The sequence below is a fragment of the Trichosurus vulpecula genome, chromosome 5 (assembly GCF_011100635.1).
Source record: "Trichosurus vulpecula isolate mTriVul1 chromosome 5, mTriVul1.pri, whole genome shotgun sequence".
Taxonomy (NCBI): Eukaryota; Metazoa; Chordata; class Mammalia; order Diprotodontia; family Phalangeridae; genus Trichosurus; species Trichosurus vulpecula.
The window spans coordinates 300305427-300319505 of NC_050577.1; the positions used below are offsets into that span (position 1 = coordinate 300305427).

The window sequence follows — 14079 nt, forward strand, 5'->3', positions numbered from 1 at the left end:
AGAACCGAGAACTGGAAATGGCAAGCCCGGCTGGTGAGTGCGTTAGGCTGGGCCTAGGCCTGTAGCTGGTAGGGGCCAAGAGGCTGTTTGGTTAGACCCTCCCCATTCTACAGATGGGGAAACCGAGGCTTGGAGAGGCATTAAGTGACTGCCCAAGGTCACACAGATTAGTAAATCATAGACCTGAGTCTTTGGGCTCCAAATCTAGCTCCAACTCCAACCCACAAACATGAATTAAATACCTACTGTATTCAGGGTTCCTTACCAGTTGCCAGGTTACTGAGATGTGAAAGCAGAGGTATACCAGGTGATCCTTAGCCTGGGGGTAGAGGAGACAGTGCTTGGGGAGACCTTGGAGCTGTCTTCAGTCCTTCGAAGGGCTGTCCTGGGAAAGTGGGATTAGCATCCTTCTGCTTGGCCCCAGGGGATGGAACCAGGAGGGGGTCTAGGGGTAAGGAGAGGCCCCCACTCCCCCCTCCCCAAGGAGGAGGAAGGCTGGCTGGGGCCTGGCTGCTCAGACTTCATTGTCTGAGGAGTGAAGAGCAGCACTGCTCCACACAGGGAGGACGAGCACATATTAGGCACCTGCTGTTTACCAGGCATTGTACCATTACCTGCTCAGTGAGGAGTGGTTGCACACATGAATGTGCCGTGCATACACACACACACACACACTGACATACACACACACACATTCACACACACTCACACCCCTCCACGCATACACACACACACACACACACACACACACACACACTCCCTCACAGCTACACTCTCACACATGCACACACAACGCACACACACACACTCTCACACTCACACATGCATACACACCCACACACACCCACGTACACTCACTCACACTCACCCGCTCACTCACGAAGTAGAAGCAGAAGTAGGAGAAGCACGTGGTGACAAAAGCAGCCTAGCCAGCCTCCTGCTCGCTCCCGAGTGGCCGAGCTGTCCCTAAGACCAGGAGGCCGGGCAGGCCTTCAGCCCCTGGGGACTCGGTGGCTCCCTTCCCAGAAGTGAGAAGGGTCATCCGGCAACCCATCTAGAGAGACCTCCAGTGATGGGAGACTCACCACCTTCTGGGGCAGGCTGTTCCACCTGGGGATAGGTCTGATTTGTGGTCCTGACACTGAGGGCATGTCTCAGCTTGGGATGACCAGACTCAATCTTTAGGTTGCTGGGGAGGGAGAAGCGGGGAGGGAGAAGGGAAGAGAGAGGACTGAGCCTAAAAGACTCGGGAGGGTTGCTCCTCCTCCCTCTCATCTTCTTCCCCCTCCACCTTACCTCCTCCTCCTCCTCTCCCTCCTCCCTCCCTTCCTCCCTTTCCCCCTCCTCCTCTCTCCCCTCTGCCTCTGACTCTGGCCTGGCACTCAAGGCTCTTCTGACGGTTTCCCCAGCAGCCTTCACGGAGGACTGCCAAGCTCACAAGCCCGGTGGTTGCTGCCCTGGAGGACCCTAATGACCCCGTGGACTTTGTGGGCCCAGCCTCTGAGGTGAGGAAGGCTCCCCTCGGTTTGCTCTGGCCTTCTCAGCCATCCCCCGGATCCCTTGGACGCGCCCCACAAAGCCCAGCTCCCGTTTCTAGCAGCAATCTGAGGGTTTCAAAGAGCTTCCTTGATTGAAACAAGCTACTGAGGATTTGGAGAAAGAAGCTGTTGAGGCGTTTCGGTCACATCTGACTCTTCCTGACCCCGTTGGGGGTTTTCTTGGCACAGACCCTGGAGTGTTTGCCATTTTCCTTCTTCAGCTCATTTTACAGACGAGGAAACTGTGGCAGACAGGGTAAAATGACTTATCCAAGACCACACAGCAATCTTGTGGCCGAGCTGGGGCTGGAGTCCAGGCTTTGCCTTTCTCTACCCCCTCGTTTCTTGATCCCACAGGAAAACAAGTTGAAGCAGAAGAAGGCCGAGGTCTATGGAGAGGGTGAGGCTGTGGCTGCTGCCCCCACCTCTGAGGAGCTCCCTCCCTCCCAGCACTGGCCTCTAGGTCCCTTGGGCCTCACCCAGGAGCTGCTCCTGGGGGATGGGTGGGAGGGGAGCCAGGCCTACTGTAGGGCCTGGAGCCTGGGCTCATGGGAGCTGGGACCCTGGGCCTAAGCCTCCAGCCCAAGGCCCTTGAGGAGGCCTGTGGCCCCTGGGAGGTTGGGGTACCAAGATCCACTTCTCCTTTCGGCTGCACTTGAGCAATTGGGGACGAGAGAGCCCTAGAAGCTGGCTGTGGTTGGGGGTGGGGGGGCTCCACTGCACCTTAAATCAGGTGTACCCCAGGCCTGCCCCGGAGTGCCCCTCCTCAGGTCCTCAGAAAGCAGGGCAGGGCCCAGGAAGGGCATCTCTGCTGACAAGCTCCCCACACCCCCTTTGTGTGTCTGTCCATTTCAGAGCCCACTGTGGATGGAGAGCCTAGCTGGGTGGCCCGGCTCCTCCAAGGACTCTGGGCAGACTGGTTCTCAGCCCCCAACCTCCCCAAGACCCAGAACCATTAAAGAAGGAAGGTCCTCATAAAGCCTGGATGGAAATGTCACCATTGGGGTGCACATCAGTACCTGTCTGAGTCTGTTATTGGTCTAGGACCCGAGGAACAGCACCCTGGGGCAGTCTGGGGGGCAGGGTGGATGAGAATGACCAAATAGTCACAGGCCAGGGTCCTTCAGATTGCCTCAATGGCCCTCCCTCCCCCACCTTCAGTGCAAACAGGGCCACCGCCCCGCTCCTGCCATTGCCTGGGAGGCCAGCAGAGTAGCAGACCTGCCTGCCAAGGTCAGTGTCCATCAGTCCGCCACTTTTAGTGCCAGTCAGTGCCCACGACCGTGCCTATCAGAATCAGTGCCGACTAAGGGTCTTCCAGGGTCAGTGTCCATCAAGGACCGGGTTCTATCCTCTTACCTCTTTGAAATCTGCTCTTACCTTATCTTTTAGAAACCTTAAGGTGGAACAGCCGGTTCTCTTCAAGTGTTCCATTTCTCCTCTCTGGATGTGAGGGGTCATTATAGTGGCCTAGCTGGATACCAGGAAGCCCTGGGTTCAAGTCTCGCCTTTGACTCTGACTGTGTCATGCCCCCAGCACTCTCTCAGACCATCAGCCCTGGCCAGGTGCTGTCCTCATCCCTGTCATGACTCCCAGCTCCCCTCTCCCTTCAAGTCAAACACCCCTACTTCCTCCTGCGGTGTGGTTTTGGGCCCCCTGCTGCCTGAGTCAATCTCCTCTGGTCTTGCTTTCATTGTGTTGTCCCTCCCGTAACTGGGTGATCCCTCTGACATGGTCTTCCTAAGGCAGAAGACAAGACAAGGAAGTCCCTGCTCCCTCTTCCTTCCTCTGGAGGCTGGCTTTGGTGAAAGGGGCCCCGGGGCCTGCAGACTGGTTGGGCTGAAGCCTCGGACCCTGAGCTCTTGGTTCTGAGTCCCTCCCCTTGCCCAGGCCCCTCCCCCATGCTGCACGCGTGGACCTGATGGTTTGAATTCATGTCAGGACTCTTTCATATGTGTGTGTGCATGTGCACGTGCATGTGGATATGTATATGCACCCACACACGCTCACATATATATTTCCACTTCATTAGATTACGCGCCCTGGTCCAGCTCTACGGTCAGAAGTTTGTGGTCGTGAACAACTCCGCATGATCCCATTTGGGGTTCTCTTGGCAGAGATACTGAACTGGTTTGCCATTTCCTTCTCCAGCTCATTTTACAGTTGAGGAAACTGAGGCAAACAGGGTGAAGTGACTTGGCCAAGGTCACACAGCCAGTGAGTGTCTGAGGCCATATTTGAACTCGGGTCTTCCTGACTCCACGCCTGGTGCTCTATCCACTGCACCACCCAGCCACCCCAGTCAGAAGACATGGGTTCGAAGGCCAGTTCTGACATTCGCTACCTAAGTGACCTCGGACAAATCACTTAACTTTCCTGGATGTCAGTTTCCTCATTTGTAAATTGAAGGGATTCGATTAGACCCGCCTGCTTCTGGGACATCTCAAAGTCGCGTAGGTGGAAAGTAGGTCTCATTCCCTTTCCCCCAGACCTCCTTCTCTTTGTGACCTCTCCATGATCGTAAGGACCCCTCCACGGTCCCAGGTCCCCAGGGTCAGTCTCAGGTCCTCGCCTCTCCATTTGCACTCAGGCCACCCATCCAGCCTCTTGTCAAATCTGTGTCTTCCTTCTCATCTCTTGTTTCTGATCCCGGCCCACACCGAGGCCGCCAGCCTGGTGAAGGCCCTTATCAGCTCTCTCAGGCTATTGCAAAAGCTTTTGATAAGTTTCCTCGGATCAAATCTCTCCCCACTCAGCCCCCAGTGATCTTCCTGGGGCATAGATCCCACCGTTGTCAGCCTCCTACCCAATGAGCCTGCCCAGGGGATGACTTGACGCTGGCCACAGGTGGAGGTCCCGTGGGCATTAAGGCCTGCTGCCATTAGGCTTTAGGGGTCATTTAGTCAGCGGAGAAGACAGGCCCAGAGGGGGAAGGCAGCCTAGCTTGGTAGAAAGAGCACCGGCTTTAGAGGCAGGAGGCATGGCTAGCCCTGACACTTGCTAGTTATAGCAAATCACTTAAGCTTTTTATTTTGGGTTTTTTTTGGAGGGGGACGGCAGGGCAATTGGGGTTAAGTGACTTGCCCAAGGTCACACAGCTGAGGCTGGATTTGAACTCAGGTTCTCCTGGCTCCAGGGCCGGTGCTGCCCTTCACTTAAGCTTTCTAGACCAGAGTTTCCTTCCCTGGAAAATGAGGGAATTGTAACTAAATGACCCTCCAACAGGACTGCTTCCAGCTCTCCATACTACACTCCCACGTGCTCTCCTGTAACACTGACCGGGCCAGTTCCTCCGCTCGGTGACCACAAAATTCACAGGCCGGAGGCATGAGCTGAGAAGGTAGTTTATTCCCTGTGATGCCAGTGACATGATCCCTTAGCCCAAGAGGCAAGGGGTCACATGGGTAAAGAAGGGGAGTCAGGTTAGTAAAGGGGATTGGCGAGGGGCATGGGCACAGGCACCGCTCCTATCTGGGCATAGCACGGACTTGGAAGGGCTGAGGGGTTAAGAGAGATGTGGTGCTGGCCTCGTCACTGGGCAGGGGGTTCCCTGGGGGCAGGACAAAGTTAAGGTCTTGTAGCAGGTTAGTGAAAAAGAGGAACAGCTTCATCTTGGCCAGTGGCTCCCCCAGGCACATCCGGCGGCCTGCAGGAGAGCAGCCGACACAAAGATTGGGGGAATCCCAGATGCTGTCCTTCCCAGGCTGATGGCAGACGCCTGACCACCCTGACTCCCATCAGCTCCTGCAAAGGCACACACGTTTAGATCTGGAAGGGACCTTAGAGGCCATCAAGGCCAAACCCCCTCCCTTTACAGATGAGGGAACTGAGGCACAGAGAGGTGACGCTGCTAGTGTCAGAGTCAAGAGGCAGAGTCCTAAGATTATAGGTTTGAATGTAGAAGGGGCGTTAGGAGCCAACAAATCCAACCTTCTAATTTTACGAGTGAGAAAACTGAGCCACAGGCAACTTGTCTAAGTGGGAGAACTAGGATTCCAAGTCACATGGGCTGCTCGGGACTTCAGCCCTTCTATTCTAATCACTTTATGCTATAAATGTGACAGCTGAGGCCCAGACCACTTCCCTGATCTACGCAAGGCCACGCGGACAATAAATGGCTGATGAAGGATTTGAACCCAGGACCTCTGATGCTGAATCCAGCAGCTTTTCCATTACACCCACTGCTTCCACACTGTTTCCTGTCCCAGGCTCACCTACTCTACATGGGGGACCTTGTTTTATACAACAAAACCAAAAGATTGTCGAGAAATGTAGTTTTTGTGAACTGAACCCTGCTTAAAATAGATGGAATGAGAGACAGCTAGGTGGTGCAGTGAATAGAGTACCAGCCCTGGAGTCAGGAGGACCTGAGTTCAAATCTAGCCTCAGACACCTGACACACTTACTAGCTGTGTGACCTTGGGCAAGTCACTTAACCCCAATTTCCCTGCCCCCCCAAAAAAACCCCAAAACCAAAATAGATGGAATGGGGATGTAGGGAAGTTGGTTGTGGAGGCCTCGGTTTCCCAACAGCCTCGTCCTTGGCAAACCTGAAATGGTCCAAGATACTTCTTACCAAAGGTCTTGCTCTTTAAACCTTATAAGTCTAAAGAACACCTTCTCCCTAATCTCCTCTTCCTCCTTTTCCTCCTCCTCTCCTCTGCCCTCCCTTTCCTCCTTGGGAGCTGTAATGTTAATGGCACAGGAAGACCTTCCCCATCCATTAATAGGCCTGTGTGACCTGCTTTGAGCTCTGGCCCCGCTCACAGCTGTGATCCATCCTGAGTCATGTGAAGGACTTTGGGGGAGGAACTTGGCTAAGGAGGAGCATGCTTAGGGGAGGCTTGCTTGTAGGAAGGCTTCCACACTATTTGCAAATTTCTAAATGCCTTCTGGCTCTGAGAAGTGTATATATACTCTGACTTGGTGTTTTGTTTTGGGGATTTGCTTATGAGAAGGATCTTTCAATTCCCTGGTCAAGACTCTGAGTGGCTGTATGCTCAGAACCGCTGACTGCTCACATGTGAAGGCTCTCGATCCAGTGGTGTATGTAAAGTGTTCAGCAATATTGCTTTGATTGGGGCAGTCAGAGCCCCGTCTGTTGGTCTGTGCTAATTTCTCTGCTTGTATTTTCTCTGAAGGTCAGGGTGCTGACCTTTCCCCTGAACTAGTGAATGTAATTACAGAAGATTGTCAAGCCTTAAACAGCTATCTTTCCTAGAAAAGCAGATCTAAGAACCCGTGCTAGCAGCCATCCTGGGTGTGCCAGTGTTGTCGCCATTACAGAAGCCCAGAATATTGGAGTTAGAAGGGACCCGAGAGATCACCTGGTCAGGAATGCCCTGGACAACATGCCTGGAATCCTTTTCCTCAGCCCAGCTCCCTTTCCTCAACCTCTAGCTGCAGAGGGCAAGGAAAACAGCCTCCAAAGACTGAGAATGGAACCTTAGGCGCCAAAGACTCACTGACTAGAAAGCCTGTGACCCTCATTCAGTGGCTTAGGGATTCCTTTGAGAAACGCATGGGAATGTGGAACAATGGAAGGCATATTGGCTTTGGAGTCAGAGGTGCTGGGTTCAGATCCTGTGTCTTCCACTCCCTACTTGTGTAAGTCACTTGACTTCTCTGTGTCTCAGTTTCCTCACCTGTAAAATGAGCTTGGGATCAATGACTCTGAGGTCCTTCCCAGCTCTAGAACAAGGCTCCTCTCCATCCATTCAGATACTTGTTGCTTGTTCAAGTCCTCCCTTCTCCCCAGCCTCACCCACGGTCCCCCACCATGAAACCCCAGCACCCCTTTGTTGATCCCCCTCTCGTGAACCAGAGCCCTAACTAGGGTGGGCCAGCTGAGGCTTACTTCCAGGCACCCTAGAGCCAGAGTGCACTTTTCCTCCCTTCACCCCAGAGACCGCGATGCCTCCTCTGGCTCATTCCCCTCCAGAGGTTCGGGAGGAAGGTGGGCCATAGGAAAGGGGACAGATCCTCCCACTTCTGGCCCCGCTGCGCCCCCAGTTGGATTGGCTCTCTCAGAGCTTGCTGACCCTTGATCCCTCAGCTGAGTTTGCCCCAGGTGCCAGGATGTCTCGTGATGGCTCTGGTTTCACTTCTGGGTGTCCTGGCTCTCCTAATTAATGGCCAGAGCTGCCTCCTGGACTTCTCTGATGGTCACAGTTGAGGAGAAAAGGTGGGTTCCAATCCTTGGTGCAGAGCGCCCTCTGCTGGGTTAGCTCCTAAGTCCTGTTTCTATAGGACTATCCTCGCAACCCAGAGGGGCCGGGCAGTGCGCCGGCAGTGCGGTTTTCACAGGGATGAAAACCGAGGCTTAGAGATGTTAACATGCGCTCACCACCGATCCGGCGGCTGGCAAGGGCTAAACGCTGGAATCTGAACACCAGTCTCCTGCCCTCTCTGCTGTGCCCTGGGAGCTCTCCCAGGAGGTGGCGGCACTGGGTCTCCCTTCTAGGGCCTGGAGCTAGGCCTGGGGGCAGGTGAGCACCTTCCGGATAAAGAAACCTTGGATCTCAAGGTCCCGGCTTGCCATGTGTGGGATGCCCAGGGGAATGATATCCAAGAAGCGCTGGACTTCATGTATCACAGCGTTGGCAAATGGCATGTGGACCTGGTCCTTCATCGTTGGCCTCTGGTCCAGGCCAATCACTCTGTCTATTTCCTCCTGGACCTTGCCTGGAGAGACCAGTGAAAGTGAGGCCAAGAGGGTGGTGGTTGTGGGGCCATCCCAAGAGAGGCGGGGACTTCAGTTGGAGTCCAGGCCTAAGTAGCTGCATGAGCTGGACCTCCATGGCCTACAAGACTATTAGATGGTCCCTAAGGCCCTTCCAGCTCAGACATTTGGTCATCTGAGGGTCATGGGGCATGAACCTTCTCAGGACTGTCCCCCATTCCCTGTAGAAAGGAAGTGCATTTGTATCCCCAGCACTTGGAACAGTTCCTGGTGCAAAGTAAGCATTTAATAAATGGTTGTTGCTCATTGCAAGGCCCCTAAGAGGCATCTAGTCCAAACTGTGCTGGCACAAGCATCCCCTCTCTTGCAACTGTTTGGTGGTGGGGAACTCACTACCTCCCAAGACAAGCCAGTCCTCTTTGGGACAGCTCTAGCTAGGAAGCATGTTTCCATCAAGTCAAAATCTACCTCTCTGTGACTTCCACACATCTTGAGGGCACCATGGACACACAAGAGAGTGGAAAAGAAGCCCCAGGCAGACCTTAGAGTGCTATCCAAATGCCAGCCCAGAGGGTGAGGCAAGGAGAGGATGCCCGATACTCAGTCCTGGATGTCCTTGTGAAAACAGGATGGGGCTCTCTCAAGAGGTACTGAACTTCCCATCGCTGAGAGGGGATTGCCCTGGTTTTCACCTCCACAACATCTCTCCTACAGTCCCCCTTCACTGTACTGCTACCAGTGTAGGCCACTGAAGGCAGCCCATCCCACCTCAGGGTAGCTCTCACGGCTAGGAACTGTTGTTCCCGATGTCAGATCTCAGTAGGCTTTCTGGCATCTTCCCTGCATTGTTCCTGGTTCTGCCCTGCGGGGCCAGTGAGAACAAGTCCTATCTGCCACCCAGCATAAATGATGTGTGTGTGTGTGTGTGTGTGTGTGTGTGTGTGTGCGCGCGCGCGCGCGCGCGCGCGCGCGCGCGCTGTGGGCATACACCAGTGGGGGCTCGAGCTGATCGTGCTAGAGAAGAATCTCTCCTTGACCTCCCTGCTCAGGGGCCCACCTCACCTGTGGGAATTGGGATGAGGGTAAAGGCTACCATCATTATTGTTGGTACTTGCCATGTAAGAGGAAGTGTATTGTGGTTAACAGAAAACTGGTGTCAGGGTTAATAGGACCTGGGTTCAAGTCCTGCCTCTGACACATGCTAGCTGTGTGAGCCTCGGACAATCACTTAGCCTCTAAGAGCTCAAGGTAGCTCTTACCAGGGAATTGCTCAGTGACTGAAATCATGCTGCCAGACTAAAATTAAAATATTTTCGACTTCCCAGCTCTGTGACCTTGAGTAACTCCCTTACTCTCTATGAGCCTCAGTTTCTGCATCTGTAGAATGAGGAGGCTGGATGTGATGACCTCCAAGGTCTCTCCCATCCAATAGCCTTTCCCAGTCTAAAGTTCCTCATGGTGGTGAAGGAGAACCTTCTCTGCTCCTTCCAGGCTTCCCCATATCTGGCAAATATCCCGCCTGGTGGGGAGAAGTAGCTGAATCGGTCAGTTTAGTTTGCACTGACTGTGCCAGAAACGGTGACAGGCACCGGAGAGAAAAAGTACAAACGTGGCCCCAGTCCTCAGAGAGCTTATATCCTACTGGGAGAAAGGAGATGCAAACACATAATACGAGGCATCTTCCAAATAGATGCGACATAACCTCATGGGAAAAAAATGGCAGCTGGGGGGGGGGCTGGGAAGGTGGGATCTGTGAGTCTCTAAAGGAGCTGGAGAAGGGGAGGCAGAGATGAGGAGGGAGAGCCTTCCATATAGGGGAGATGGCCCCTTCAAAGGCATGGAGATGGGCAATGGTGTCCAAGGAATAGCAAGCCAGCTGCTGCCCCCGGTCATAGAGTGAATGAAGGGGAGCAAAGTGTATGAAGGCTGCAAAGGTTGGAAGAGGCCACGTTATGAAGGGCTGTGACGGGCAGACAGAGAATTTTGTATTTGATGCTGGAGACAAGAAGACACCGCTGGAAGGACTTGAGGCAGGAAGACCAATAGGAGACTATTTTGACAATCTGGGTGCCTCAGGGGACTGGGAGGATGGAGGTTCTCTCCAAAGCACTTGGGAAGTCCAGGAAGGGGAGAGTTGAGGGGAAAGAGAATGAGTCTTGTTTTAGATGTGTACGGATGGCTGGTTTGAGATGTTGTGGTCCATGTTGGTGAGGTGGGGCTGGATATATCAATCCAGGAGTCATCTGAAATACAGATGATTGGACACATGGGATGTGATGAGATCACCAAGGGAGAGAGTAAAGGGAAGAGGGCCCATAACAGGGTCTTGGGGAATACCCAGGTTTCATAGGCATGACCTGGATGGAGTTTCAGCAGAGGAGAGCGAGAAAGCAACAGTCAGGTAGGAGGAGGGCCAGGAGAGAGCAGTGTCTCAAACCCTGGAGAGGAGAGGGGATGGAGGAAGAGGGTGATTGACCATGTCAGGGAGGATGAGGACTGAGAAAAGCCCACAGGATTCGGCAATTAAGAGGTCATGGGTCCCTTTGAGTAGGTCAGAAGCCAGACTAGAGAGAGTTAAGAGGAGAGTGAGAGAAAAGGGAGGAGGAAGGTGTAAACTCTCAAGGAATTTAGCTCTGAAAGGAAGCAGAGACATAGATGGGATGACATCAGGGATTCTCTTGGATTCTTTCTCTTTTCTCCTAGATCACCTGAGGGTCTTTCAAGGATGGAGGAGACAAAGGAGGGTTTGTAGGCAGCAGGAAAGGAAAGGAGGCAGTAGATTGGGAGATAGTAGGGATGGGGCCAACTAGCTGGAGAAGATGGAAGGGGATGTGACCAAGATGACCAGGGGTTTGCCTTGGCAAGGAGAAGGGCCATCTCTTCATGAGATACTGGAGGGAAGGAGGAGTGGAGGCTGATGTCTGGTAGATGGGAGATGCACAGAAAGGGAGACTGCTTGGTGAATGCCTGCATTTTTTTCCAGTGAAATATGAAGCAAGGTTCTCAGCTGAGGCATGGCAGGCTTGAGGAGAGATGAGTAGGCTTGGACCAGCCTACTGTGGGGAGTGGAAGAGCTGAGGAGTGAGGGATTCCTCTGTTAGAGGGTGCTTGGCACAGGCATGACCCTGAGGGGCTCTCATCAAATCAGTCTGAGGTGGTCAGACTCCTGCCTTCTCCCGAGGCCAGTAGGTCTGATCCATTGAGCCAGGAGGGACCTCAGAGACCAGCCCTGGGCAGGAGTAGGTTTGGAGCCTGTGTTTGCCTTTGTTCCAACAGCTGGGCCAAGCCCAGGTCAGGGCAGACCCTCCTCCCTCAGGACTGGCCAATATTTTACCTTTGATCAGACTGCTTCCCAGAGTAGCTCATGGCTCACTTCCAGACTTGCCCATTCTTCAAGGGACAAATGAAGCCCTGCCTCCTCCCAGAAGCCCTCCTAGACCAATTCAGCCCACACTGAACTCCTTCATGGCTGAGTCTGAGGTGCACCCTACCCCCACCCCAGGATGCTGAGTGAGTACAGCCTTCCAGAGGGTTAACTGTTCTGGGCCTCAGTTCCCTCCTCTGAGTGAGGGTCCAGTGAGTAAGGCTGTCCTGAAGCAACTGACTGGCCCTGGAACCTGCCCTGGGACACCTGGGGGGGGGGGTCAAAGAGCAACTTGCCTTGGGCATTGGGTCCAAAGCCCAGGTGATTGGAGATTGGTGAGGGTGGCCTGTCTGAAGTATCCTCAGACTTCTGCACCAAGGCCTCCCGGACAGCAACTGGTCCATTCAGCACCACTACAGGGGTCCAGGCCATCTGGAAGCTAAAGACATCCCCAAACTTCTTCCGGAGCTGTGGAGGGAAGGGAGGGCATGGGCAGAGGGAGGTGACAGGGCCAGGGACTCCCAGCACCATGCTGATTTGGAGTCTCTACCCCAGGGTTCTGAATCCTGGCACAGGCACCTGGGTACTGCCAGGAGAAGGAGCATTCGTGCTGGAGAGAACAGGAGAGGCCCACTGTGCCCATCCAGATTAGAAGAGGTGATCAGCATTCACGCAGCGACTGGACCCCGGAACATATATGAGATGTCATACGTGCAGATTAAGCAAGCGGTGTGAGTCATTCAGAGGCTCAGAGTCAGAGCTGGAAGGATCTTAGAGGCCATTGAGTCCACCTCATTTTACAGAGGAAGGAAATTGAGGCAAACAGGGGTTAAGTGACTTGCCCAAGGTCACACAGCTAGAAAATGGCAGACCTGAGATTTGAGCCCAGGCTCTCTGATTTCAGTTCCAGACAGTGGAGATGGAGCCCAAAAGCCGCAGGAAATCCTAGAAAATGTAGTTTAATATAGGTGCCGGGTCTACTGCCCCAGCCTTCCTATTCATTCAGGAGCAGGGGATGCGAGAGAGGGAGGGGGGCTCATTCAGGCTCGGGAGGGTTTCCAGCACCGCTCGGAGGCGCTTGGCTTTTAGCCTAGACACAGAGGCAGGCGGTGAGGTGGTAGAGATGCACATTAGGGAGAGTCTGGGCGAAGTGTGGAAAGCCCAGAGTGGGGAGAGTCTGAAAGCAGCGAGGTCAGTTGGCAGCCAGTCGGGGGAGGAGGAGCTAACCCAGGGAGTGGAAAGGAAAAGAGGGATGGGGGTGGGGAGGGGAGATAAACCTAGAAGGGAAGCGACAGGTCCCAGGCCCCGCGCAGAGAGGGGCTTCAGAATCGGGGCGAACTCTGGCAGGCGGCGGCTTGGCAAACCAGAGGCTGGGGGGAGGGGCACTGGGAGAGGGACTAGGGAGAATGGGCGCGGCCTTGAAAAGTCACAGTGGAAAGGGTCAAGGCTGCACCTGGAGACCGGGATGAACTTTGAAAGGAAGGGTTTGGTTCTAGAATCCCGGGGTCGGTTTGCAAATGGTTTGGGCTAACCTACAACTGCCCAGCAGGCACTGGGAAACCGGGGGACGGAGATGTGCTGATCTTCACAGGCCCCCAGGGTGGGGAGGCGTCTCCCCAGCCCACTGTCCTGCTCAGGGAACTGCACGTGCGTCGCCTGCCCTGCCCAGCCCCGCCCCCCTGGCCCTCTTACCTGTCCGAAGGAGCCATGGAGATGTTTCCCAGCAGGGGTGGGGCCGGGAGGATAGCGGGGGGGCCTCCGCCACCATTTCGAGAGCTCCAAAAAGAGCAAGAAGACAGTGAGGACCAGGACCGTGGTGGTCAGAGTCTCCCTGCAGAACACCTGAGCCACGAGTGCCATGATGCTTCCCCGTCCCTGTCCCACGCTAAAGACCTTGCTTCTTCCTTTTCCTCTTCTTTCTTTTCTTTCGAAGCCTGCCCCTGACTTCCTATCCAGCTTCTGGGGGTGAAGTCCCTGGGGGTGGAGCCCATGCCTGGTCTCCTCCGCAGATGGCAACTCCCCTCTCCCTCCCCCATCTGTAGCCCAGCTCCTTTTAAAGCGGGAGGAGGTCTGGGCAGCTGCGGCTACGGGAAATCCACCCAGACAGGCGGAGGGTGGTATCTGTTAAGTCTCTTGTGGGCAGCCTGGTACCTTGGACAGCATACCGGGGACCTGGGTTTGAGCTCTGTTGCTGAGGCACTCAGGAAAGCGGCTTCCCTTCTCTGGATCTCCGTCCTTTTTCCTGTAAATTTCTTGCCCAAGGCCATTGAGTGAGTGTCGGAAATCAGACTCTAGACAGCCCGGGGCGGGGGGGGGGAGGGGGGTCTTGATTTCCCGGCCAAGGCTCTTGACATTACCCTGTCTCTTGACTGGCTAGCTGGAGTGTGTCCAGAGGAGGTAAGCAGGATGGTGACAGGCATATGAGAAAGGCTTAGAAGGAATTGGACATGTGTAGCTTGAGGACGGGAGTAGGATGAGGAGGGGGAGGGGAACG

The 14079-nt window shown here is 54.4% G+C and overlaps 1 protein-coding gene across 1 annotated transcript; it reads right to left on the reverse strand.

The window, feature by feature from the left end:
* Positions 1 to 4888: 4888 nt before the first annotated feature.
* Positions 4889 to 13524, reverse strand: LOC118851388 (cytochrome P450 2D14). Its single transcript, XM_036760828.1, has 6 exons — positions 13278 to 13524; positions 11882 to 12053; positions 9655 to 9740; positions 8934 to 9015; positions 8036 to 8223; positions 4889 to 5276 (listed from the first exon to the last, which is right to left on the reverse strand). The coding sequence occupies exons 1-6, from the start codon at positions 13443 to 13445 to the stop codon at positions 5007 to 5009; spliced, it is 966 nt and encodes a 321-aa protein (XP_036616723.1). The 5' UTR covers positions 13446 to 13524; the 3' UTR covers positions 4889 to 5006.
* Positions 13525 to 14079: the final 555 nt, after the last annotated feature.